Source organism: Nerophis lumbriciformis, linkage group LG28, assembly GCF_033978685.3.
Source record: "Nerophis lumbriciformis linkage group LG28, RoL_Nlum_v2.1, whole genome shotgun sequence".
NCBI lineage: Eukaryota > Metazoa > Chordata > Actinopteri > Syngnathiformes > Syngnathidae > Nerophis > Nerophis lumbriciformis.
Genome location: NC_084575.2, coordinates 25579396 through 25606681, shown reverse-complemented (window position 1 = coordinate 25606681; position 27286 = coordinate 25579396). Strand labels below are relative to the sequence as shown.

Below are 27286 nucleotides of genomic sequence, written 5' to 3'. Positions count from 1 at the left end.
TTATCACAATTTCAGAATGGTTAAAACCATTAAAAATCAGTTCCCAATGGCTTATTATATTTTTCGAAGTTTTTTTCAAAATTTTACCCATCACGCAATATCCCTAAAAAAAGCTTCAAAGTGCCTGATTTTTACCATCGTTATATACACCCGTCCATTTTCCTGTGACGTCACATAGTGAAGCCAACACAAACAAACGTGGCGGAAAGAACAGCAAGCTATAGCGACATTAGCTCGGATTCAGACTCGGATTTCAGCGGCTTAATCGATTCAACAGATGACGCATGTATTGAAACGGATGGTTGTAGTGTGGAGGCAGGTAGCAAAAACGAAATTGAAGAAGAAACTGAAGCTATTGAGCCATATCGGTTTGAACCGTATGCAAGCGAAACCGAAGAAAACGACACGACAGCCAGCGACACGGGAGAAAGCGAGGACGAATTCGGCGATCGCCTTCTAACCAACGATTGGTATGTGTTTGTTTGGCATTAAAGGAAACTAACAACTATGAACTAGGTTTACAGCATATGAAATACATTTGGCAACAACATGCACTTTGAGAGTGCAGACAGCCCAATTTTCATCAATTAATGTATTCTGTAGACATACCCTCATCCGCGCTCTTTTCCTGAAAGCTGATCCGTCCAGTTTTGGAGTTGATGTCAGCAGGCCAGGGAAGCTAGGGTCGATAGGGGGTTTAGCTCGCTCGTCTGCGGGAACAAACTGCCGTCATTGCTTGCCGTGCTAGCGAAGTCCTTTGTCCCTGAATTGCTCACACACTCCGGCAGATTCAATGGGGTTCTGGCGGCAGATTTCTTTGACTTTATCGTTGGAAATGCATCTGCTTTGAGTGTCGCAGGATATCCACACATTCTTGCCATCTTTGTCGTAGCATAGCTTTCGTCGGTAAAGTGTGCGGAACAAACGTCCAATTCCTTGCCACTTTCGCATCTTTGGGCCACTGGTGCAACTTGAATCCGTCCCTGTTCGTGTTGTTACACCCTCCGACAACACACCGACGAGGCATGATGTCTCCAAGGTACGGAAAACAGTCGAAAAAACGGAAAATAACAGAGCTGATTTGACTTGGTGTTTGAGAAAATGGCAGATTGCTTCCCGATGCGACGTCACATTGCGACGTCATCGCTCCGAGAGCGAATATTAGAAAGGCGTTTAATTCGCCAAAATTCACCCATTTAGAGTTCGGAAATCGGTTAAAAAAATATATGGTCTTTTTTCTGCAACATCAAGGTATATATTGACGCTTACATAGGTCTGGTGATAATGTTCCCCTTTAACTTGCACTTACAGATGTAGCGACAAACTGTACTTACTGACAGTGGTTTTCTGAAGTGCTCCTGAGCCCATGTGGTGATATCCTTTACACACTGATGTCACTTTTTGATGCAGGGTTCCAACGTCACGGGCATTCAATGTTGGTTTTCGGCCTTGCAGTGATTTCTCCAGATTCTCTGAACCTTTTGATAGGTAGATGGTGAAACCCCTACATTCCTTGCACTAGCTCGTTGAGAAATGTTGTTCTTAAACTGTTCGACAATTTGCTCACGCATTTATTGACAAAGCGGTGACCCTCGCCCCATCCTTGTTTGTGAATGACTGAGCATTTCATGGAAGCTACTTTTATACCCAATCATGGCACCCACCTGTTCCCAATTAGCCTGTTCACCTGTGGGATGTTCCAAATAAGTGTTTGATGAGCATTTCTCAACTTTCTCAGTCTTTTTTGCCACTTGTGCCAGCTTTTTTGAAACATGTTGCAGGCATCAAATTCCAAATGAGCTAATATTTGCAAAAAAATAACAACATTTTCCAGTTCGAACGTTCAGTATCTTGTCTTTGCAGTCTATTCAATTGAATATAGGTTGAAAAGGATTTGAAAATCATTGCATTCTGGGTTTTTTTACAATTTACTGGTTTTGGGTTTTGTACGCACGCGTCCTTTAAAACTGACTTTAAAGCAATGTTGCAAAATAGTTAGATTTGTAAATTGAAACAACGTTGATGTCCAACGTTGGATCCACTTTGTTGGTTGGGAAATGACCAAATGTCTCAACCTGACATTGAAAAAACGTCGTCAAAAAGGATGTTGTTTCAACGTTATATTTATGTTATAAAATATTGGTTGGGAAATAACCAAAATTCAATGGTCAAATCAACATCAGAACCCAACATTGATTAAACGTCGTCATAAAGCATGTCGTTTCAACGTTAAGTTCAAGTTGCTCAACGTCAGGACCTAATTGAACAAGTTCTCAATAGTGATGTCCGATAATATCGGACTGCCGATATTATCAGCCGATAAATGCTTTAAAATGTAATATCGGAAATTATCGGTATTGGTTTCGAAAAGTAACATTTATGACTTTTTAAAACGTCGCTGTACGGAGTGGTACACGGACGTAGGGAGAAGTACAGAGCGCCAATAAACCTTAAAGGCACTGCCTTTGCGTGCCGGTCCAATCACATAACATGTACGGCTTTTCACACACCTAAGTGAATGCCACTCATACTTGGTCAACAGCCATACAGGTCACACTGAGGGTGGCCGTATAAACAACTTTAACACTGTTACAAATATGCGCCACACTGTGAACCCACACCAAGCAAGAATGACAAACACATTTCGGGAGAACATCCGCACCGTAACACAACAGAAATGTTAGAATAATTACGTATATATTATCATCATAACTTTATGCTTAAGGGCCATACTATAAAGTATTGTCAATTTGTGCAGAGCTAGCAATCTGAAAGATTGCTAGCCTTTTTATCAGTGTTGTGTCCAGACGCGGCCTGCTGGCTGCCAAGGCCGAATATTTGGTTCCAAGAACAGACAAAGCAGAGACTGGGCGATATCACCAAGTGTCAACATATTTGCATTTTTGTATGGTCATGTGTTTGTGTCTAACTGGAGTTGTCGAGATTACCCCCTTCCCTCAGTCACCGTGATGTAATAGGGCCATTTCCTAATAAATGGAGGAGGCGCACGGGCTTTCCTTTAGAACGTAGTTTGGATCTGTAACTAGAGTACAGCCCAAAACACGTGTCTCCTCGAGCTAAATTGAACTCTGTCTCTGATTGATTCCTTGCTTCTTGTCTGATTAATAGATGTCAACAGTGTTTGCACCTGACAAGAACAAATACCCAGAATCCCTTGCAGCACTAACTCTTCCGGGACGCTACAATATACACCCCCCGCTACCCCCTAAGCCTCCTCCCCCACCTCAACCTCCTCATGCTCTCTCAGGGAGAGCATGTCCCAAATTCCAAGCTGCTGTTTTAAGGCATGTTAAAAAAAATAATGCACTTTGTGGCTTCAATAATAAATATGGCAGTGCCATGTTGGCATTTTTTTTCCATAGCTTGAGTTGATTTATTTTGAAAAAACCTTGTTACATTGTTTAATGCATCCAGCGTGGCATCACAACAAAATGAGGCAGGATAATGTGTTAATTCCACGACTGTATATGTCGGTATCGGTTGATATCGGAATCGGTAATTAAGAGTTGGACAATATCGGCAAAAAAGCCATTATCGGACATCTCTAGTTCTCAACTTTGTTTTGATGTCTTGTGCATGCTGAGGAGTGCCTAATGGATTTTAGCCAATAGATTTGTTTCTGTATCTCTTGCTTAATTAAGAAAAATTTTGAAAAAATATAGCTAATCCACATTGTTTCAGTTTGCAAGACTAATTAACGGTTGTAGCTGAAACACTTCAAGTGACAATGACAATTACGATTTAAACACATTACAGAAGCAGAACATGATAAAGCAATCAGAGCTATTAAAAAAAATAGCGTTTTCATTTAAACACTTTGCAAAAAGATGATTGAGGCATTCTCACATAATTGTTCAGAAACAAAAAATCATTAGTTTTGCTTTGCCTAGGAAACCATTTTAGCCTATCAAGGTGCAGTGATTTCTACCATGAACATTTCATTAGCTACTGTAATGACTCCAGATCTAGGTCAGATTGTCTTCCTCACCCACTGACTTAGTTTCTATTAAATTGAGTTGTCTTTGCTTGTGAACTTTCTCTTTCGGTCGAATCTTATATTATCAACCCTGGCCTACATCCTTTTGCTTGATGTCGGTCCTTTTTCTTCGTTATAATAATCAGTTTGACAACTGATATTTATGCAACACTATCTCAACAAGATTCCTCAGCGATAACAAGGTTATATTTACATTTGAATGCATTCTGGAGATGTGATAATCGGACTGTTATGTGTCAAAACAGACCCATGAGTGGGTATTTTGGTTCACACCGTCTGTCAGCGTACTTGATGAGACCGTTAATTGGTTCCCAACCTGTCCATGAAGTCAGACTTTCCAAAGAGCATGTAAAGTTATTCACAAGACTCAAGCGCTAGCATCAACACCTGAGGTACAATAAGTAACAGGCGTGATAAGGAAAATAAACCATGCTTTCAACATCAGGGAAGGCTCCATGGGGTGGTACGCCAAATAATTAAACATTCAAACACAGTGTTACTGTTCAAACTCTGTGTATTGTTAGTGGTCAACAATAATAAATAGACTGCTTTTTGTTGCAGTGCTTGGTTTCTAAACACACCTTGTCCCTATTTCCTCCTGACTACTTACAAAACCCAAAACCAGTGAAGTTGGGACGTTGTGTAATTCGTAAATAAAAACAGAATACAATGATTTGCAAATCCTTTTAAACTTATATTCAATTGAATAGACTGCAAAGACAAGATATTTATTGTTCAAACTGAGGAGCTTTTTTTTTTTTTGCAAATAATCATTAACTTTGAATTTAATGGCAGCAACACATTTTTACCACTGTGTTACATGGCCTTTCCTTTTAACAACACTCAGTAAACGTTTGGGAACTGAGGAGGCCAATTTTTGAAGCTTCTCAGGTGGAATTATTTCCCATTCTTGCTTGATGTACAGCTTAAGTTGTTTAACAGTCCGGGGTATCCTTTGTGGTATTTTAGGCTTCATATTGCGCCACACATTTTCAATGGGAGACAGGTCTGGACTACAGGCAGGCCAGTCTAGTACCCGCCCTCTTTTACTATGAAGCCACGCTGTTGTAACACGTGGCTTGGCATTGTCTTGCTGAAATAAGCAGGGGCGTCCATGATAACGTTGCTTGGATGGCAACATATGTTGCTCCAAAACCTGTATGTATCTTTCAGCATTAATGGTGCCTTCACGGATGTGTAAGTTACCCATGTCTTGGGCACTAATACACCCCCATACCATCACAGATGCTGGCTTTTCAACTTTGCGCCTATAACAATCCGGATGGTTCTTTTCCTCTTTGGTTTGGAGGACATGACATCCACAGTTTCCAAAAACAATTTGAAATGTGGGCTCGTCAGACCACAGAACACTTTTCCACTTTGTATCAGTCCATCTTAGATAAGCTCAGGCCCAGCGAAGCCGACAGCGTTTCAGGGTGTTGTTGATAAACGGTTTTCGCCTTGCATGGGAGAGTTTTAACTTGCACTTGCAGATGTAGCGACCAACTGTAGTTACTGACAGTGGGTTTCTAAAGTGTTCCTGAGCCCATGTGGTGATATCCTTTACACACTGATGTCGCTTCTTGATGCAGTACTGCCTGAGGGATCGAAGGTCACGGGCTTAGCTGCTTACGTGCAGTGATTTCTCCAGATTCTCTGAACCCTTTGATGATATTACGGACCGTAGATGGTGAAATCCCTAAATTCCTTGCAATAGCTGGTTGAGAAAGGTTTTTCTTAAACTGTTCAACAATTTGCTCATGCATTTGTTGACAAAGTGGTGACCCTCGCCCCATCCTTGTTTGTGAATGACTGAGCATTTCATGGAATCTACTTTTATACCCAATCATGGCACCCACCTGTTCCCAATTAGCCTGCACACCTGTGGGATGTTCCAAATAAGTGTTTGATGAGCATTCCTCAACTTTATCAGTATTTATTGCCACCTTTCCCAACTTCGTTGTCACGTGTTGCTGGCATCAAATTCTAAAGTTAATGATTATTTGCAAAAAAAAAAAAATGTTTATCAGTTTGAACATCAAATATGTTGTCTTTGTAGCATATTCAACTGAATATGGGTTGAAAATGATTTGCAAATCATTGTATTCCGTTTATATTTACATCTAACACCATTTCCCAACTCATATGGAAACGGGGTTTGTAAAATGTAGACAACAATAGTTCCTTTTCCAAGTGTGTCATTTATCTGCACAACATGAAAAGCTTTCAAACACGGCCCTCATGTTTTGGTCATATCTAAAAAAAAAAAAAAAGGTGATGATTATGCTATGGCCCGACTCCAAAGCCTTACAAAGTACCCACATCGCACATGTTGAATCGGTCTGATGCGCTGCAACAAGGCTCGGAGTTGGAATCCAATGATGCAAAAATAATTCCCAGCCCCCCCCCTCCCTCTCACCAAGCTGCAACTATTTTTTTTTTTGGTTTGGTTATCTATTGCACATGTGGTAGATTAATAGCTGGCATCTGTCCAGAGTGTACCCCACCCCAGGCTCCATAACAGTGGCAGGCTCCAGCTTTTCACTGCTCCTGCCCAGAATGAGTGGAACAGATAAATGATGAAAAATATGAAGGTTTTTGCTCATATCTTGCACAAAGATATGGTTTCTAATTTTAACTACTTTATCTAAAGTGTGTGTTTATATGCGAATGGTTGTTTGTCCACAGTAAGTATTCTGTCAATGGCTGGTGATCAGTCAAGAGTACACCCTGTACAATAATAAAACAATGTTGTCATTGCATGTCAATTGTCAAAATACTATTGAGCCCAGGGGTGTAGCACCAAATTCTGGGGCCCCAAACAAGACTTCTAAAGCCCCCCCCCTGAAATCCCAACGTTGCCTCCCTGTACACACAGGCTTGGTATGTTTGCATGCACTAAAACACACATTATTGCATGTATTAATTGCATACTTGCCAACCCTCCCGAATTTTCCGGGAGACTCCCGAAATTCAGCGCCTCTCCCGAAAACCTCCCGGGACAAATGTTCTCCCGAAAATCTCCCAATTTTCAGCCGGAGCTGGAGGCCACGCCCCCTCCAGCTCCATGCGACCTGAGTGAGGACAGCCTTTTTTCATGACTACAGATAAATTGTATTATTATGTTTATCTTACCTAAAAATAAATATATTTATTAATAAAATAAAAAAAAAAAAAAAATGTTTTACTATATTTTGCTAAAAACATCAAAATTAATTATATTTTTATTTGTATTTTTTCTGACTCCTTATTACACTCAGCCATAGAATTATACATTAAAATAAACATATTTGAAATAATTAATTTTAAATGATCATAATAATTCATTTAAAATGACCATATTTAATTATTAAAATAATTGCTTGTTTATCAACAACTTTAACATTTTATTCATTACATTTTGAAGCTCTCAGAAGCCAAGTTATGTTATATTCCTTAATATTTATTTATGCAAGTTTGAAGTATCAATTATCTAAATACAGTTTTGTTTGCATATTTTCAGGATGTAGATATATATATATATATATATATATATATATATATATATATATATATATATATAATGAAATACTTGACTTGGTGAATTCTAGCTGTCAATATACTCCTCCCCTCTTAACCACGCCCCCAACCACGCCCCCAACCCCTCACCCCCACACCTCCCGAAATTGGAGGTCTCAAGGTTGGCAAGTATGATTTATTGAAACCAGCTTTTTAAAAAGCTTTTAAAAACCGTAACTAGGTTTTTGTCCCTTTAAAGATGAGATTAACATATCTAGATGAACCCCTTTAAAACTTTGGTCTTGTTTGGAGAAGAAAAGTGTTTTGTTTTTTTGACAGAAGTCATCAAATTCAATATAGAGTGGCCAGAATATGAATTTAACCCTTGTGTAATGTTCATATTGTTGTTACTCAGCCAGCGTTTGTGGGTCTGATGGACCCGTTGCATTAAAAGCCACAAAATGCAACGGGTCCATCAGACCCACAAACGCTGGCTGAGTAACAACAATATGAACGTTGCCTGGAAAATTTCTCTGCCAGTTTCTGCATCCCACAGGGATTCTTCTTTTGTGTTTCTGCACCTGCGGTTCCCACATAAGGTTGCAACATCGTTTGTCAACACTGTCTGCTCTCATTTTCTCGCACATTTGACCCTCTGATGTTCTGTGTACCTACACTCTGTCCTCCTCCTGTCTCGGCCTGCTGTGTGTGTGTGTGTGTCTGTGTGTGTGTGTGTGTGTGTGTGTGTGTGTGTGTGTGTGTGTGTGTGTGTGTGTGTGTGTGTGTGTGTGTGTGGTACACAGAACATCATATTACACACTTCTATTAGCCCCGGACATCTTATATGTAATAGAAATGTGTAAGGGGGGTGTATGGTGTGTGGTTATTAAATATATATTCTGATATATGTTCTTCACAGAAAATGAGCCAAAATCAGTGAGTCTCAGTTTGAAAAATTAATTAATTGTATCATTTTTCTTTTAATAAAAAATTTAAAAATTTTAAAAAAAATGAAAAAAATGAAAAAATGAAAATGAAAACGGGTCCCACAGACCCGAACACCACACAAGGGTTAAATGATCATAAAACCTGTCATTATTCATTAAATATGATTATAAATCTGAGAAGTTTGGTGCTGTGTGTGAATGCTTAAAGGTGAGCTTTGATGATGTTATGACGTCTGTGTTGAGCAAAACGTTTGTATTATTTACATACTTTGTTATGATCTGTTGCCCGGATCATGTTTTGTTTCGTTTTTGACTACCTTAGTTCTGTTTCAGCACCCCTGGGTTTGTGTGTTTTGGTTACCATTGGTGCTGATTAGTTTCACCTGCCTCTGATTAGTGTTCGGGATGCTCACCTGCTCCTGGGCACTAAACAGAGAGCTACTGATTCCTGTTTTTCGCCACAATCAGTCTGGCTGTCTTGTTTGCACTACGCAACAAGTTACGCGTGTTATCATACTTTGTTATGATCCGTTGCCCGGATCATGTTTTGTTTCATTTTTTGACTACCTTAGTTCTGTTTCAGCACCCCTGGGTTTGTGTGTTTTGGTTACCATTGGTGCTGATTAGTTTCACCTGCCTCTGATTAGTGTTCGGGAAGCTCACCTGCTCCTGGGCACTAATCAGAGAGCTACTTATTCCTGTTTTTTGCCACAATCAGTCTGGCTGTCTTGTTTGCAGTACGCAACAAGTTACGCGTGTTATCATACTTTGTTATGATTCGTTGTCCGGATCATGTTTTGTTTCGTTTTTGACTACCTTAGTTCTGTTTCAGCACCCCTGGGTTTGTGTGTTTTGGTTACCATTGGTGCTGATTAGTTTCACCTGCCTCCGATTAGTGTTCGGGTCGCTCACCTGCTCCTGGGCACTAATCAGAGAGCTACTTATTCCTGTTTTTCGCCACAACCAGTCTGGTTGTCTTGTTTGCAACATTTGTTTGCCTTTTGGGTTCTATGGTAAGCCTTCCCTTTAGCTGTTCCATAGCTTCCGGTTCTATAGGCGCGCTTGTTCTATTTTTGTTTGTATGCTGACCGATTTATGAAAGAAAAATAATCTTCTTACCTACACTAGTGATGGGTTGATGAGGCGTCATGAAGCGTTTCGACACATTGCAAAACTGTATTGATACTGTGTTGATACTGTGTCACTAAATACTGACATCTGCTGGACATTAAAAATCCCTACAGGCAACCTATGGACCGACTCAACTGACACTGATTTTATGACCTAGTACAGTGGTTCTCAAATGGGGGTACGCGTACCCCTGGGGGTACTTGAAGGTATGCCAAGGGGTACGTGAGATTTTTTTTAAATATTCTAAAAATAGCAAAAATTCAAAAATCCTTTATAAATATATTTATTGAATAATACTTCAACAAAATATGAATGTAAGTTCATAAACTCAGTGAAGCACAAGCTCAGGTTTGTCACTAAAATGTCTGTCAAAAAGAACTGTGAAAAGAAATGCAACAATGCAATATTCAGTGTTGACAGCTAGATTTTTTGTGGACATGTTCCATAAATATTGATGTTAAAGATTTTTTTTTTGTGTGAAGAAATGTTTAGAATTAAGTTCATGAATCCAGATGGATCTCTAATACAATCCCCAAAGAGGGCACTTTAAGTTGATGATTACTTATATGCGTATAAATCTTTATTTATAATTGAATCACTTGTTTATTTTTCAACAAGTTTTTAGTTATTTGTATATCTTTTTTTCCAAATAGTTCAAGAAAGACCACTACAAATGAGCAATATTTTGCACTGTTATACAATTTAATAAATCAGAAACTGATGACATAGTGCTGTATTTTACTTCTTTGTCTCTTTTTTTTCAACCAAAAATTCTTTGCTCTAATTAGGGGGTACTTGAATTAAAAACAAAATCACAGGGGGTACATTGCTGAAAAAAGGTTGAGAACCACTGACCTAATATATACAATAATATAAACCAAGTCATTGTATTTCATTTAGGATTATTTCATAACTTCATTTAAATAAAAATATATTTTTTGTCTTTTTTAGATACAGTCAATAAATAATGTGAACATGTATCATAACATGGAAATCTAAGAGAACGTGTTGTGAATGAGGATGCTTGTGGACCTGTAAATTTTTTTTTTTTTTTTTTTTACACATTTTTATTTAAAAAAAACAGTTTTTCCAACGTATTCAATTTTAGACACTTTCTCTTCTTAGTTATTATTTCTCCGGCTGTAGAAAAGACCTGCTCACAGGGCACAGAGGAGGCGTAAGTGCGACACAGTTCGCGTATCGGTCACGTGACCAAAACAGCTCATGATCGGTCACGTGACTTTCTAAAAGCGGTACGCGCACCGACACAGGGTTTCGCTCTATGAGCTCGACGCATGCGCCGATGCATCGGTGTTGCCGGACCCATCACTAACCTACACCTTGCCTCCGGAGTTTCCGTCTGCATCCTGGGAGAACGAGCCACGCAGTAAAATGCGACCACGCCGTAACATACTTAAATGGAAAGTTTTTTTGTTTTTTTTCTTAACTTCCAACTTAAGGGCCCCCGGGTACAACATCTTTATTTACACCCCCCATTTCGGAGCCGCGGATTGAGCCCCTGAACATGGAAATACCCTGCATAAAATGGCTATAATTCCTTAACAGCAATTAACTTTTGGTATTGTTTTTTAAATGTAAATAGACCTAATTTCTATGATTATGGTTTGGTTGGTGTGTCACCTTCTAAAAGTACTATCAGAACTTGGACATTCTTCTTTGCAGTCTGTTCGCACATGTACAATGTGCACTGTGGGAGAGAAAACTAACCGAGAACACATGGCGTTACATACATACTGTACATACGTACATACATGTGTGCTTTGCAGATTTTCTTTGACTTCAACCGAGACATCTGAAAACATCAGTGTGTGATTTCCATGCTCACGTTGGTCACAGTTGTTCTATGAAGTCTTTTTTTATGATAAGCCCCCGTTTTCAGTACACATGGAAATGTTTTATTGAGCATGCCTTTGCATAAAACTAGTTCTCCAAATAGAAGGTACTAAGTAGAGATATATGTTCATGGCAGTGTATGAAGTCGAGACTTTTTTTTTCTATTTGACTACTAAATTTTCTCAGCACGGGACCATCACCTGAGTGAAACTGTACTAACACAGAATCATGTTTTTAATATGTTTCCCAGCAAGAAAATGTGTCAGATTTGTCAAATAACTATTCTGTTTTTACACTTATAGGTGAAGTCTCAATTTACATGCGCTCTTTTTAATCGGATTGTTGGCCATAGACTGTGTGCCACATATACGCTTGTTGGCCGTTATGCTCATTTCAGCTCGTTTGGCTGCATGGTCGAGTCGCCAGGAGAAAGCAGTCACTCCAAATTACTTTGTTCCGGAAGTTTTGAGGCTTGTCTCTGTGCTGTTTGGCGTAATGTAAGCGGGATACTTTGTGACATTTGCGCAGAAATTGCTTTCTTCTGGCGACTCGACCATGCAGCCCATTTTTCTTCAAGTGCCTCCTTACTGTGCATCTTGAAACAGCCACACCACAATTTTTCAGATAGTCCTGTATTTCAGCTGAAGTTATTTGTGGATTTTTCTTTGCATCTCGAACAATTTTCCTGGCAGTTGTGGCTGAAATCTTTGCTGGTCTACCTGAATCCCTCATTTTCCACTTCTTAATCAAGGTTCAAGGTTCAACTTTGTTGTCCCCGCGGGGAAATTTGTCTTGGGCACAGTGCATCATTGCTTTCTTAACATACACAAAAACAACAGAACAAAAACACAAGCACAGACACAACCACAACCAGACAACTAACATTTAAACATCAGAACATGGAGCTTGATAGACATAGGTGGCACTTTGATGTAGGCATAAAATCTACAGCAGTGGTCCGGGCCGCACAAGAAAAAAAAAAATAGAAAAAAAATGTTTAAATTAATTTTTTATTTATTTTTAATTAAATCAACATAAAAACACAATATATACACTATATATCAATACAGTCTGCAGGGATACAGTCCGTAAGCACACATGATTGTATTTCTTTATAAAAAAAAATAAAATAAATAAAAACAAACAACCCCCCCCCCCTCCCCCCAACACCCAACACCAGTATTATACTAATACTGGTATACCGTACAACCCTATCGGGGACATAATTTGGGGGAGACATGTTCCCTGAACATTTTTAAAAGGCAGTTTTGGTCCAAAAATAATGTTACACTTTATTGAATGGAGTCAAGTCAAACACTACCACCAGGTGGAAGACAGTCGCTCGAGATGAAGCCTTCTCTCATGATCTGCCGCCTATCTTCCTTCTGTTGCAGTGCCTGGTTTCTGGTCACAGGGCTTCAGTCAATTCCTGATGCTTCATCCGTCCAGTCGTGTACGTCTCCACTGCTTTGGCTCCGCTCACGCTTCTCGTTCCCTCTGGCTCAGTCCCGTGGAGTGTTAACTGATACATCTCCACACCTTCTGTATGCAATTTCTGTTTCTGCACACCTTAAGTGTGCATCGTTAGTTATTTTACCTCACTCCTTGTTGAATGCACTCTTTGTTGAATGCAGGTGGAGGGAAAAATAGGTCTCCAAGCGACAATATGAATCGGTACAAAAGAAAGAAAAAAACTGAAAACAAGAGGAGGCTTGTGCTTCACTTGAAAGTGGCTGTGTTGTTGAAATGTACCGGTTTTAATAGCATTTTCAAAGCAAACACTTTTATCCGAGTACATTTTTTTTTTCAGCTTTTACTTGCATTCCTCCGCACGCAAAGTGTGCTGAAACTTGAAAGTCCTGTTCCTGGTGTCTGTCCAAGTGCCCCGAAAAATGTGTGTTCACACATGTGCATGTCTGGATACTCGCCATGTTGTACACTTAGAAAAAAGTCAGTGATCAAAAACAAGACAAAAACATTTAAAAATTAGGGGTACTAAGCAAAATTATCTGCCAATAGAACAAGAAAAGTTGGCTTGTCAAGACTTTCCAAAACAAGTAAAATTAGCTAACCTCAATGAACTCAAAAATACCTTAAAATAAGTAAATTCTCACTAATAACAACTGTACTGTAACGACTGGGTCGCATAGTGATGCGGATGTGGTTCTCCCAAGGATGCAGACGGCTTCGGACACAGCTTGCAGGTAGGAAAATGATTTATTTTAAATATAAATCATATGGTGAATAACAAAAAGACATGCACGTAGCACAAAAGGCAAAACAAAAGGACTAGCGTGGGAGCTAGCAGGAAAAAATAGCATAGCATGAAATCTAAGTAGTCGTTATTAGTTGTATGGGAACAAACTAGGAAGCCAGACCGAGTGAAGCCAGGGCAAAGACTAAATAGCCCTCTGATTAGTGCCCGGGCAACAGGTGCGCGTCCCGAACACTAACCAGAGGCAGGTGCATGTAATCGGTTGACATGGCAACTGAAAACAAACAAAATCAAGGTGCTGAAAACACGTGACTCAAACATAAACAAACTATGATCCGGGCAGCGGATCGTAACATGTACTACTATATGAGTACGTATTTTCTATTGTTTCATTGAAAATAAAACAGCAAAGTCCAAATTGCTAAGCAGATACGCATACAGTAGGAAGGGGAGTCATTTGGCCCCATTCGTCGCGGTTTACCTGACACATGAAACGTGACAAATTGGGGGGGTGCACCGTCCACTTTAGCCGCCAGATGGCAGTAGAGAGTTGAATGTCTCAAAACCTGTTTTGTGCGCAGTTCCGACTTTGACCACAGCGTCAGATGCTACGTTGAGTGGCACTTTCCATCCTTTTCAGCAGACTGCATTGTAAAATGATTAACCCCACCCCCTCCAACTTCTTCTCACGCGAAATCCACCCAATTTAAAATCCCAGTGGTGCCTCCAAAATGTAGCGCTGGAAAGGGGAACATTTAATGAGGACTGGATTCTGACAATATTATGTTGGATCCACTATGGACTGGACTCTCACATTATTATCAAATCCACTATGGACTGAACTCTCACATTATTATGTTAGATCCACCATGGACTGGACTCTCACAATATTATGCTTGATCCACTATGGACTGGACTCTCACATTATTATGTTAGATCCACTATGGACTGGACTCTCACATTATTATGTCAGATCACATTATTATGTTAGATCCACTATGGACTGGACTCTCACAATATTATGTTAGATCCACTATGGACTGGACTGTTACTACTATGTTAGATCCACTATGGACTGGACTCTCACAATATAATGTTCGATCCACTATGGACTGGACTCTCACACTATTATGTTAGATCCACTATGGACTGGACTCTCACATTATTAAGTTAGATCCACTATGGACTGGACTCTCACAATATTATGCTAGATCCACTATGGACTGGACTCTCACATTATTATGTTAGATCCACTATGGACTGGACTCTCACAATAATATGCTAGATCCACTATGGACTGGACTATCACATTATTATGTTAGATCCACCATGGACTGGACTCTCACATGATTATGTTAGATCCACTATGGACTGGACTCTCACATTATTATGTTAGATCCACAATGGACTGGACTCTCACATTATTATGTTAGATCCACTATGGACTGGACTCTCACAATATTATGCTAGATCCACTATGAACTGGACTCTCACATTATTATGTCAGATCACAATATTATGTTAGATCCACTATGGACTGGACTCTCACATTATTATCAGATTCACTATGGACTGGACTCTCACAATATTATGTTAGATCCACTATGGACTGGACTCTCACATTATTATCAGATTCACTATGGACTGGACTCTCACAATATTATGTTAGATCCACTATGGACTGGACTCTCACATTCTTATGTTAGATCCACTATGGACTGGACTCTCACAATATTATGTCAGATCCACTATGGACTGGACTCTCACAATATTATGTTAGATCCACTATGGACTGGACTCTCACAATATTATGCTAGATCCACTATGTACTGGACTCTCACAATATTATGCTAGATCCACTATGGACTGGACTCTCACATTATTATGCTAGATCCACTATGGACTGGACTCTCACACTATTAAGTTAGATTCACTATGGACTGGACTCTCACACTATTATGTTAGATCCGCTATGGACTGGACTCTCACAATATTATGCTAGATCCACTATGAACTGAACTCTCACATTATTATGTCAGATCACAATATTATGTTAGATCCACTATGGACTGGACTCTCACATTATTATCAGATTCACTATGGACTGGACTCTCACAATATTATGTTAGATCCACTATGGACTGGACTGTCACAATATTATGTTAGATCCACTATGGACTGGACTCTCACAATATTATGTTAGATCCACTATGGACTAGACTCTCACAATATTATGTTAGATCCACTATGGACTGGACTCTCACAATATTATGTTAGATCCACTATGGACTGGACTCTCACATTATTATCAGATTCACTATGGACTGGACTCTCACAATATTATGTTAGATCCACTATGGACTGGACTGTCACAATATTATGTTAGATCCACTATGGACTGGACTCTCACAATATTATGTTAGATCCACTATGGACTGGACTCTCACAATATTATGCTAGATCCACTATGTACTGGACTCTCACAATATTATGCTAGATCCACTATGGACTGGACTCTCACAATATTATGCTAGATCCACTATGGACTGGACTCTCACACTATTAAGTTAGATCCACTATGGACTGGACTCTCACACTATTATGTTAGATCCGCTATGGACTGGACTCTCACAATATTATGCTAGATCCACTATGAACTGAACTCTCACATTATTATGTCAGATCACAATATTATGTTAGATCCACTATGGACTGGACTCTCACATTATTATCAGATTCACTATGGACTGGACTCTCACATTCTTATGTTAGATCCACTATGGACTGGACTCTCACAATATTATGTCAGATCCACTATGGACTGGACTCTCCCAATATTATGCTAGATCCACTATGTACTGGACTCTTACAATATTATGCTAGATCCACTATGTACTGGACTCTCACAATATTATGCTAGATCCACTATGGACTGGACTGTCACAATATTATGTTAGATCCACTATGGACTGGACTCTCACAATATTATGTTAGATCCACTATGGACTAGACTCTCACAATATTATGTTAGATCCACTATGGACTGGACTCTCACAATATTATGTTAGATCCACTATGGACTGGACTCTCACATTATTATCAGATTCACTATGGACTGGACTCTCACAATATTATGTTAGATCCACTATGGACTGGACTGTCACAATATTATGTTAGATCCACTATGTACTGGACTCTCACAATATTATGCTAGATCCACTATGGACTGGACTCTCACATTATTATGGGGGGGGGGGGGGGGGGGGGGGGGGGGGGGGTTCTCATTGTCATCCCATTGGGTTGAGTTTTTCCTTGCCCTGATGTGGGATCTGAGCCGAGGATGTCATTGTGGCTTGTGCAGCCCTTTGAGACACTCGTGATTTAGGGCTATATAAGTAAACATTGATTGATGGAAGTTGTACCCCTGTACTGAAGTAATGGACGGTTTGATTTTGGAATTTACGAGCCGTACTTAAACGCAGCACAGAGTCCGTCAATCAGTTGCGTTCAGAGGACTAGTTGGTGTGCGAGCGCTCCTCCAATGACCAGCTGAGAACGCCCCACTGCTCCGTCTCACACTGCGGGGGTGGGGAGCTCAGAAGTTCGCGGTAGGCCTCGGTAAAACATGGGATACGAGCTGGACCGCTTTAATGGAACAGTAGACCCGGACTTCAAGTGCAATTTGTGCAACAAAGTTCTGGAGGAGCCGCTGACCACCCCGTGCGGCCACGTCTTCTGCTCCGGCTGCGTGTTGCCGTGGGTCGTCCGGCAGAGCAGCTGCCCCGTCAAATGCCAGCGGGTCTCCGCCAAGGAGCTCAACCACGTCCTGCCGCTCAAAAACCTCATCCTAAAGCTGGAGATCAAATGTGACAACCATGCGCGCGGCTGCCAGGCGGTGGTGAAGCTGCAGCACCTGGCCGAGCACGCCGGGATGTGCGCCTACTCGCCGGCCAAGTGCGGCCACAAGGGATGCGACGCGGAGCTCAGCCCGCGGGACCTGGACGCGCACATGCGGGAGACGTGCGACTTCCGCCCGGTGGGGACGTGCGAGCGCGGCTGCGGCTTGACGCTCACGCACCGGGAGCGGCGACTGAGCGCGCACTGCTGCGTGCGCGCCCTGAAGGCGCACAACAGCCTGCTGCGCTACAAGACCATGTGCCTGGACCGGGAGTGCAAGAAGCAGACCATCGAAGCCAACACGAGGGAAAAGGCGCTTCTGGCGCAACTTTCCGCCGCGCACGGCGAGCTGCAGATGACAGCCGTCAAGTACCAGAAGAAATTCGCAGAGTACAGCGAGAGGATCGATTCCCTCACCAGAACTGTGACTTTCTCCTGTAAGGTAAGCGAGAAAGTCGCCAAGTCCCACTTAGACATACAACTTACATACATACATACATACAAACATACATACATACATACATACATACATACATACTGTACATACATACATACATACATACATACATACTGTACATACATACATACATACATACATACATACTGTATATACATACAAACTGTACATACATACATACATACATACATACATACATACATACATATATACATACATATATACATACTGTACATACATACATACATACATACATACATATACACATACATACTGTACATACATACATACATACATACGGTACATACATACATACTTACATACATACATATATACATATATATACTTACATACTGTACATACATACTGTACATACATACATACATACTGTACATGCATACATACATACTGTACATACATACATACATACATACATACATACTGTACATGCATACATACATACTGTACATACATACATACATACAGTACATACATACATACATACATACATACATACATATACACATACATACTGTACATACATACATACGGTACATACATACATACTTACATACATACATATATACATATATATACTTACATACTGTACATACATACTGTACATACATACATACTGTACATGCATACATACATACTGTACATACATACATACATACATACATACATACATACATACTGTACATACATATATACATACTGTACATACATACATACATACATACATACATACATACATATACACATACATACTGTACATACATACATACATACATACGGTACATACATACATACTTACATACATACATATATACATATATATACTTACATACTGTACATACATACTGTACATACATACATACTGTACATGCATACATACACACTGTACATACATACATACATACATACTGTACATGCATACATACATACTGTACGTACATACATACATACATACATACATACAGTACATACATACAGTACATACATACATACATACATACTGTACATACATACATATATATACATACATACATACTGTACATACTGTACATATATATATATACATACATACATACATACTGTACATACATACATACATACATGCATACATACTGTACATACATATATACATACATACATGCATATTGTATGTACATACATACATACATACATACATACATACATCATACTCTACATACATACATACATACATATTGTATGTATGTACATACATACATACATACATACTGTATGTACATACATACATACATCATACTGTACATACATACATACATACATACTGTACATACATACATACATAGATGCATACTGTACATACATACATACTGTACATACAGTATTTACATACATACATACATTCATATATACATACATACATACATACATACATATTGTATGTATGTATGTATGTATGTATGTATGTATGTATGTATGTATGTATGTATGTATGTACAAACATACATACTGTATGTACATACATACATACATACATACATACATAATGTACATACATACATACATACATACATACATACATACATACATACATACTGTACATACATAAATATATACATACATACATACATACATACATACATCATACTGTACATACATACATACTGTACATAAATGCATACTGTGCATACATACATACATACATACATACATAAATACAAACATACTGTATATACATACATACATACATACATACATACATACTGTACATACATACATACATACATACATACATACATACTGTACATATATACATTCATACATACATAGATACATACTGTACATACATACATACATACATACATACAACTGTGCATAGTGGCCTAGTGGTTAGAGTGTCCGCCCTGAGATCGGTAGGTTGTGAGTTCAAACCCCGGCCGAGTCATACCAAAGACTATAAAAATGGGACCCATTACCTCCCTGCTTGGCACTCAGCATCGAGGGTTTGAATTGGGTGTTAAATCACCAAAAATGATTCCTGGGCGCGGCCACCGCTACTGCTCACTGCTCCCCTCACCTCCAAGGGTGATGGGTCAAATGCAGAAAATAATTTCGCCACACCTTGTGTGTGTGTGACTATCAAGGGTACTTTAACTTTAACTTTATGCAACTTCACTTTTTTTTTCTTTTCCTGGGGTTCTTCAGAGACATGAATGTCAGCTGTGCCTCTGGCCAGCTGGCAGTCAAGTGGGGGGGAGGGCCAAATATTTACTGCAGTTCTGTACACAACAAGAGCCAGGTTCCACTTATATTGCCTGCAGGCAGCATGCTTGTTTGGGGCGCCCTGTCATGTGAGGGGGTCACCTTTTTTTTCCCTTCGGACAGTCATAACAAACTAAAGCCCTTCTCAACTGTCTATGCAACGTCAAGGCTTGGTTAGCCCACATTTTTTTTTAATAATGAATGAGCGAAAAACGGAAGTTTTAGTTTTTGGTCCGGCCCTCATTGACTTGGGACCGTTGCAAAATTAAGTGAGTCCCAAAGTCACCAGGCTTGACGTCGCATAGACCAGTGTTTTTCAACCTTTTTTGAGCCAAGGCACATTTTTTTGCGATGAAAAAATGCGGAGGCACACCACCAGCAGAAATCTTTAAAAAAACGAAACTCAGTTGACAGTAAAAAGTCGTCGTCGCAATTCTTGGATATGACTTTAAACCATAACCAAGCATGCATCAATATAGCTCTTGTCTCAAAGTAGGTGTACTGTCAACCCCTGTCACATCACGCCCTGACTTATTTAGACTTTTTTGCTGTTTTCCTGTGTGTAGTGTTTTAGTTCTTGTCTTGCACTACTATTTTGGTGTCTTTTTCTTTTGTTTTTGGTATTTTCCTGTAGCAGTTTCATGTCTTCCTTTAAGCGATATTTCCCGCATCTACTTTGTTTTAGCAATCAAGAATATTTCAGTTGTTTTTATCCTTCTTTGTGGGGACATTGTTGATTGTCACGTCATGTTCGGAAGTACTTTGTGGACGCTGTTTTTTGCTCCACAGTAAGTCTTTGCTGTCGTCCAGCATTCTGTTTTTGTTTACTTTGTAGCCAGTTCGGTTTTAATTTCGTTCTGCATAGCCTTCCCTAAGCTTCAATGCCTTTTCTTAGGGGCACTCACCTTTTGTTTATTTTTGGTTAAAGCATTAGACACCTTTTTACCTGCACACTGCCTCCCGCTGTTCCCGACATCTACAAAGCAATTAGCTACCGGCTGCCACCTACTGATATGGAAGAGTATTACACTACACAGCACCGACACTCAACAACAACAACACATAATTTGCAGACTATAATTACTGGTTTGCAAAAAATATTTTTAACCCAAATAGGTGAAATTAGATAATCTCCCACGGCACACCAGACTGTATCTCACGGCACACTAGTTATTAGATATTGTCTGGTGGGAAATTATGCAACTTCACCTAATTGGTCCAAAAAATCTTTTTTGCAAATCGATAATTAGAATCTGCAAATAATGTGCCGTTGCTTAGTGTCTTTGCTGTGTAGAACTCCGCAGGGTAACCACGTAATACTCCATGTCAGTAGGTGGCAGCAGGTAGTTAATTGCTTTTGTAAAAGTCGGAATGTGTCGGGTGAGACGAGGACGGTTTGTTGTGATCCCAATATGCAGACCACAGCGGGAGGCAGCGTGCAGGTAAAAGGGTATGTCATGCTTAAACCAAAAATGAACAAAAGGGAAAGGGAAAGGAAAAGTTCCCCCTTAATACTAGGCCTGGGCGATATGGCCTAACCATAAAATCTCTGATTTACATTTTTTTTTTTTCCGATTTCTTTCTCCTACTTTTTCAAGAAGCCAATAAAAAAAAAAAAAAGTTTAAATAAAAATAAAATAGTTTAAAATATACAAGATACATGAGATGAACATACACTGCATCTTACTTTTAGCATTTTCTTTAACAACATTTACAACTGTCATGACCCACTGCCCGGATCATGTTTGTTTGGTTTTTGACTCCCTCAGTTCCTGTTTTGAGCACCCCTGGGTTTGTGTTTTAGTTGCCATGACTGCAGATTGTTTCACCTGCCTCTGATTAGTGTTCGGGATGCTCACCTGCTCCTGGGCACTAATCAGAGAGCTACTTATTCCCTGCTTTTCGCCACACTCAGTCTGGTTTTCTTATTAGCTTCCATGCAACAGTTACGTTTGGTGATTCCCTGCTTCTATGATTCTGGATTCCTGTTTGTATGCTAAGGAAAAAGGCAATGGCTATGCAAAACGAAAGTAAAACTGAACTGGCTACAAAGTAAACAGAAACAAAATGCACCCCTGGGTTTGTGTTTTAGTTGCCATGACTGCAGATTGTCTTCACCTGCCTCTGATTAGTGTTCGGGACGCTCACCTGCTCCTGGGCACTAATCAGAGAGCTACTTATTCCCTGCTTTTCGCCACACTCAGTCTGGTTTTCTTATTAGCTTCCATGCAACAGTTACGTTTGATGATTCCCTGCTTCTATGAAAAGGCGATGGCTATGCAAAACGAAAGCAAAAGTGAACTGGCTACAAAGTAAACAGAAACAAAATGCTGGACGACAGCAAAAACTTACGGCATCCACAAAGTACATCCGAACATGACGTGACAATCAACAATGTCCCCACAAAGAAGGATAGAAACAACTGAAATATTCTTGATTGCTAAAACAAAGTAGATGAAGAGGAAGACATGAAACTGCTACAGGAAAATACCAAAAAGGGAGACAAAGCCACCAAAATAGGAGCGCAAGACAAGAACTAAAACACTACACACAGGAAAACAGCAAAAAAGTAAAAATAAGTCAGGGCGTGATGTGACAGGGGTTGACAGTACACCTACTTTGAGACAAGAGCTATATTGATGCATGCTTGGTTATGGTTTAAAGTCATATCCAACAATTGTGACAAGGACTTTTTACTGTCAACTGAGTTTCGTTTTTTTAATGATTTCTGCTGGTGGTGTCCCTCCCAATTTTTTCAACGCACAAAATGTGCTTTGGCTCAAAAAATGTTGAAAAACACTGCTGTACACAACAAGAGCCAGGTTCCACTTGTATGGCCTGCAGGCAGCATGCTTGTTTGGAGCGGCCTGTCATGTGAGGGGGGGTCACCTTTTTTTCCTTCGGACAGTCATAACAAACTAAAATGATGGATCCTTGTTTTTTTCGGCTTGAGCCTTTGTGGTGCACGAAAGCCGACGAATGGACGACAAATACTAGGCCTAAAAATAAAATTCCCCATTTGCAATTTTTCCAGATTTTTTTCTCCTACTTTTTCTAATAAATGAATAAAAACCGCCACAATTTACAGGATACAAGGCATGAAAATACACTGCATCTTTTGCACTTTTTTTTAATAAAGTTTTTAGAACAAATATAAATTGTACTTTGTATAGACAAATTGCAAAAAATAAATAAATGGATGGCTGTCTTCGACTAAGAGATTTCATAGTCAAGTCTTATTCGTAAAATGTTGCCCATATTCGACTATCAGTCAAATTAACATTAAAAAACCGTTGAGAACTTGTTGAATTAGGTCCTGACGTTGAGCAACTCAAACCTAACGTTGAAACAACTACTTATTCCCTGCTTTTCGCCACACTCAGTCTGGTTTTCTTATTAGCTTCCATGCAACAGATGATTCCCTGCTTCTATGATTCTGGATTCCTGTTTATATGCTAAGTTTTCGCGCCAGCTTGTTCCTTTGGTCCCCGTGCGATCGGCACACGTCCCTTTTGTTTGGATCTTGTTTTTTTGTATTCTTCGTGATTTATAGATAATAAATCATATTCTTACCTGCACCTTGCCTCCGGAGTTCCTGCTGCGTCTTCGCATAAACATGCGACCCAAGCGTGACAAGAACAAATCTAAGTTGGACTTTGTAAAATTAATTTAAAAAAGCCTTCAACTAAGAATTTTCATAGTCGAGTCTGATTCGTTAGACCCTAGTCGACGATCATTTAAGTATTTAAGTGAAAAATAAACCGATTGTGATGATAGTAGTCAGTCACTTAATGCACAGGCATACCTGGCCCCACCCAATCAGGGGCCCCGGATTTTGACGGCGGAATGCAATGATTGGTGTTCATGGCTGTCAATCACAGACAGTTCTACCTTGTGTAGCAAATTGCCTGCTCTCTCTTTCCTACTACTCAAAGCATGGCACAAACACAGGTCGCCGGTGTGAGAGGCGAGAGCGCCAACTACTGAGCTAAAAGCACGGGCAATCTCCCAGATCGGCAGCACTCTTCTTGAAGTTGACCGGCCTTTGTTACACTTGCACAGGCAATCTTTATTCTTCCATGAACAAAGGAGTGACTTACAGGGGAACTGCACTTTTTTTGGAATTTTGTTCACAATCTTTATGAAAGACATGGCGACGGATGTTTTTCACACATTACAAACTTTTTTGTAAAAAAAAACCCAAAACAACTTTTTTTCCACAATGTTTTCACAATATTTGTTCACAGTACTTTAATCATGTAAAATGGCATAACATTTCATGTAAAATTTTAACTTTTGTCTCAAAATATTCCTACAGTGTATCATTCTTACAATGACACTTTTTTCTCACAGTATGACTAACTTTTCTTTAAATAATATTTTTTTAATAATACATTTAACTTCACTCTTGTAAAATTACATACCGTAATTTTGTTTTGTAAAATAACATTAAAATTATCAGTCTTTGTGAAAATTATTTCCTCACAATATTGCGATTTAAAAAAAGGAATTATTACTTTTTTCCACAATATACTTTAATCATTTAAAATGGCATACTTTTCTCTTTCAAAAATGTTAACTTTTTTCTTAAAATATTTTTTCTTTAAAAATTTCTACACAATTCTTTTTTTTTCTCGCAATATTGCGTTTTACAATATATTTAGTTTTAATCCTGTGAAATTGTACATGTTTTTCCTGTAAAATGTTTACTCTTTTCTGAAAATACATAATTTTTGAAAATGGCAACCCTTTTCTCACAATATTTTTGCCACAAAATATTTGAAATGATTCTTGTCAAATTACATAATTTTGTTTTGTAAAATAAATTAAAAAAACTATTTCTCAGAACAAAATATTTGTATGACAACTTTTTCTCACAATATTGCAAATTTTTTAAAAAGTGTCTTCCGTAGAGACACCCGGACTAAGATGCTAAAATGACAAATGAAATGGCATCTGGGCGGTTCACATCGGAATGAATCCAGCCCAATGGCTGCCCTATGGGAGTTCTAGTGTTAATAAGCGGAATAAGCTTCTGGGGGCAGAAAGTATGCAGTTTTTCTCAAATTCTCTGCGAAAAAAACTCATATTTATTGATCAAATTGATTTATCGCCCAGGCCTACTTAATACACACCTTTTTATACTTGTTTGCCTAATAAAAAGTGATAATAATAAAACATAATAAAGTAACAACAGCCAAGGGGCTCTTCATTCATTCTTTTCCAAATGCACTAACTAGACTCTCAGTCTTTTTTCTGGTCCAGCTTGACTCTGCCCCAGTGCACAAAGAAAGGTCTAGAAAGGTATGCATGGATGAGTTATTAGTGGAAGTTCTTAACAACCCTGAACTGAACACTTTTGGGACTAACTCTGACCTCACAAATAGTCTTCAGCATGTATCGACGCAGGCGCTGCAGACTCCCAAAATCTTGTCCGAAGGATTCCCAGGAATTGTTACAGCTGCTAGACATACTAATTATTTGTTTTATAGTTTAGGTGCCGAAAGACGTTTGGCAAAAAGGCGTATTTTGCTCAAGAAAAATGTTCTTCTCTTCTATTTTTACTGTGTTTTTTTTTCATTTATAGTGTGCGGGGGTAGTTGCCAGTAATATGTTCCAGTCGACCAGTAAATCGCACATTAGATGCACTGATGTGGGGCATGGATGCAATTGCTCATGGTGGGCCTGGTAGCACAGCTGGCTGTTATCCTTCATTTGACAGCTCGTCTCAGTCCCACAGAGACATACGTTCCACACGTCATTCCCACTGTAGCGCCGTCATAAAGTCCCCCTGTTCTGGCAGGCCTTTAATGTGCATAAAATGAATGACTATTGTTCTGGAAGCGATCCACGCCAGAGATGAATAATGGTTTTGCGGATGACGTACACATTTATTCCCTTTTTAAAAAGTTGCTTTTTGGTGGGGGGGGGGGGCTGTCAAACTGAGATTGGGTATACGGCAGAGCTGGGCAAATATTTTGACTCGGGGGTAGGGATGATGTTTGATAAGAAATTATCGAGTTCGAGCCTATTATCGAATCCTCTTATCGAACCGATTCCTTATCGATTCTCTTATCGAGTCCAGATAGGTTGTTGTATATGGGAAAAAAAACCACAATATTTGGTTAAACAAAAGCTCACTTTTATCTAATAAATAAATAAATATAGACTGTTACCCCCCTAAAAAAATAAAATAAAATAAATAAATATTGACTGTTGTTACCCAAAGTATATTAAGTGGGATTTTTCAGAAAAACAAATATATACAGTAACATAAAAACAACCTGTCTCTGTGATCACTATAGGTGTATAAATAATAATATAGTGTTAAATAAAATCAGTCCCTTGGGCACAAAACTGAACATAATACAGCTCTCCAAAAAGTGCACTTCTGCTGCTATTGGACATAATTGTTTGTTATGATGCTTTGACATTTTTTGCACTTTATTTCTTTATTGAAAGAAAATTCTATGAAGAGAAAAGTTCTTTGCAAATCTGGTTACAATGCTAAAAAATGAAAAGTTAAAGCTAAAAAATAGAAATACACTTTATTGAGTTATCATTATTTCTTTATAGGGGGAAAGATGTGATGTTATGAGCTAGGGCAGGGGTGCTCATTACGTCGATCGCGAGCTACCGGTCGATCGCGGAGGGTGTGTCAGTCGATCACCAGCCAGGCATTAAAAAAATAATCCTAAAAATGAGCGATCATAAATCTTCACTATGACGTCACTTTCGTCACTTGATTGACATTCACGGCACCCGAGGGTCTTCTGAGATGACGCTGGCTGCTGTCAGCTCATTAAAATTACCGACTGGAAGGCTAGAAACACTTTATTTCAACAGACTCTGGCGCCGTACCTGTCGTCAAAACTCCAAAGACCGACTGCACAGTTGCACAGTTGCGCTACCAAAATAAGAGTTTCAGAAAGCTGGCGTGCACAAGCTAGCAAGCTACGGAGTTTGCCGACAATGTATTTCTTGTAAAGTGTATACAAAGGAGTACGGAAGCT

The 27286-nt window shown here is 39.3% G+C and overlaps 1 protein-coding gene across 2 annotated transcripts in view; it reads left to right on the top strand.

The window, feature by feature from the left end:
• Window positions 1-17258: 17258 nt before the first annotated feature.
• The window catches only part of pdzrn3b (PDZ domain containing RING finger 3b), a 268544-nt gene continuing 258516 nt past the window's right edge, over window positions 17259-27286 (top strand). For both annotated transcript variants that reach the window (XM_061923958.1, XM_061923960.1), the window contains exon 1: window positions 17259-18002. In XM_061923958.1, the coding sequence (XP_061779942.1) occupies window positions 17289-18002 (714 nt within the window). In that variant the 5' untranslated portion in view covers window positions 17259-17288. The remainder of the gene's footprint in view (window positions 18003-27286) is intronic.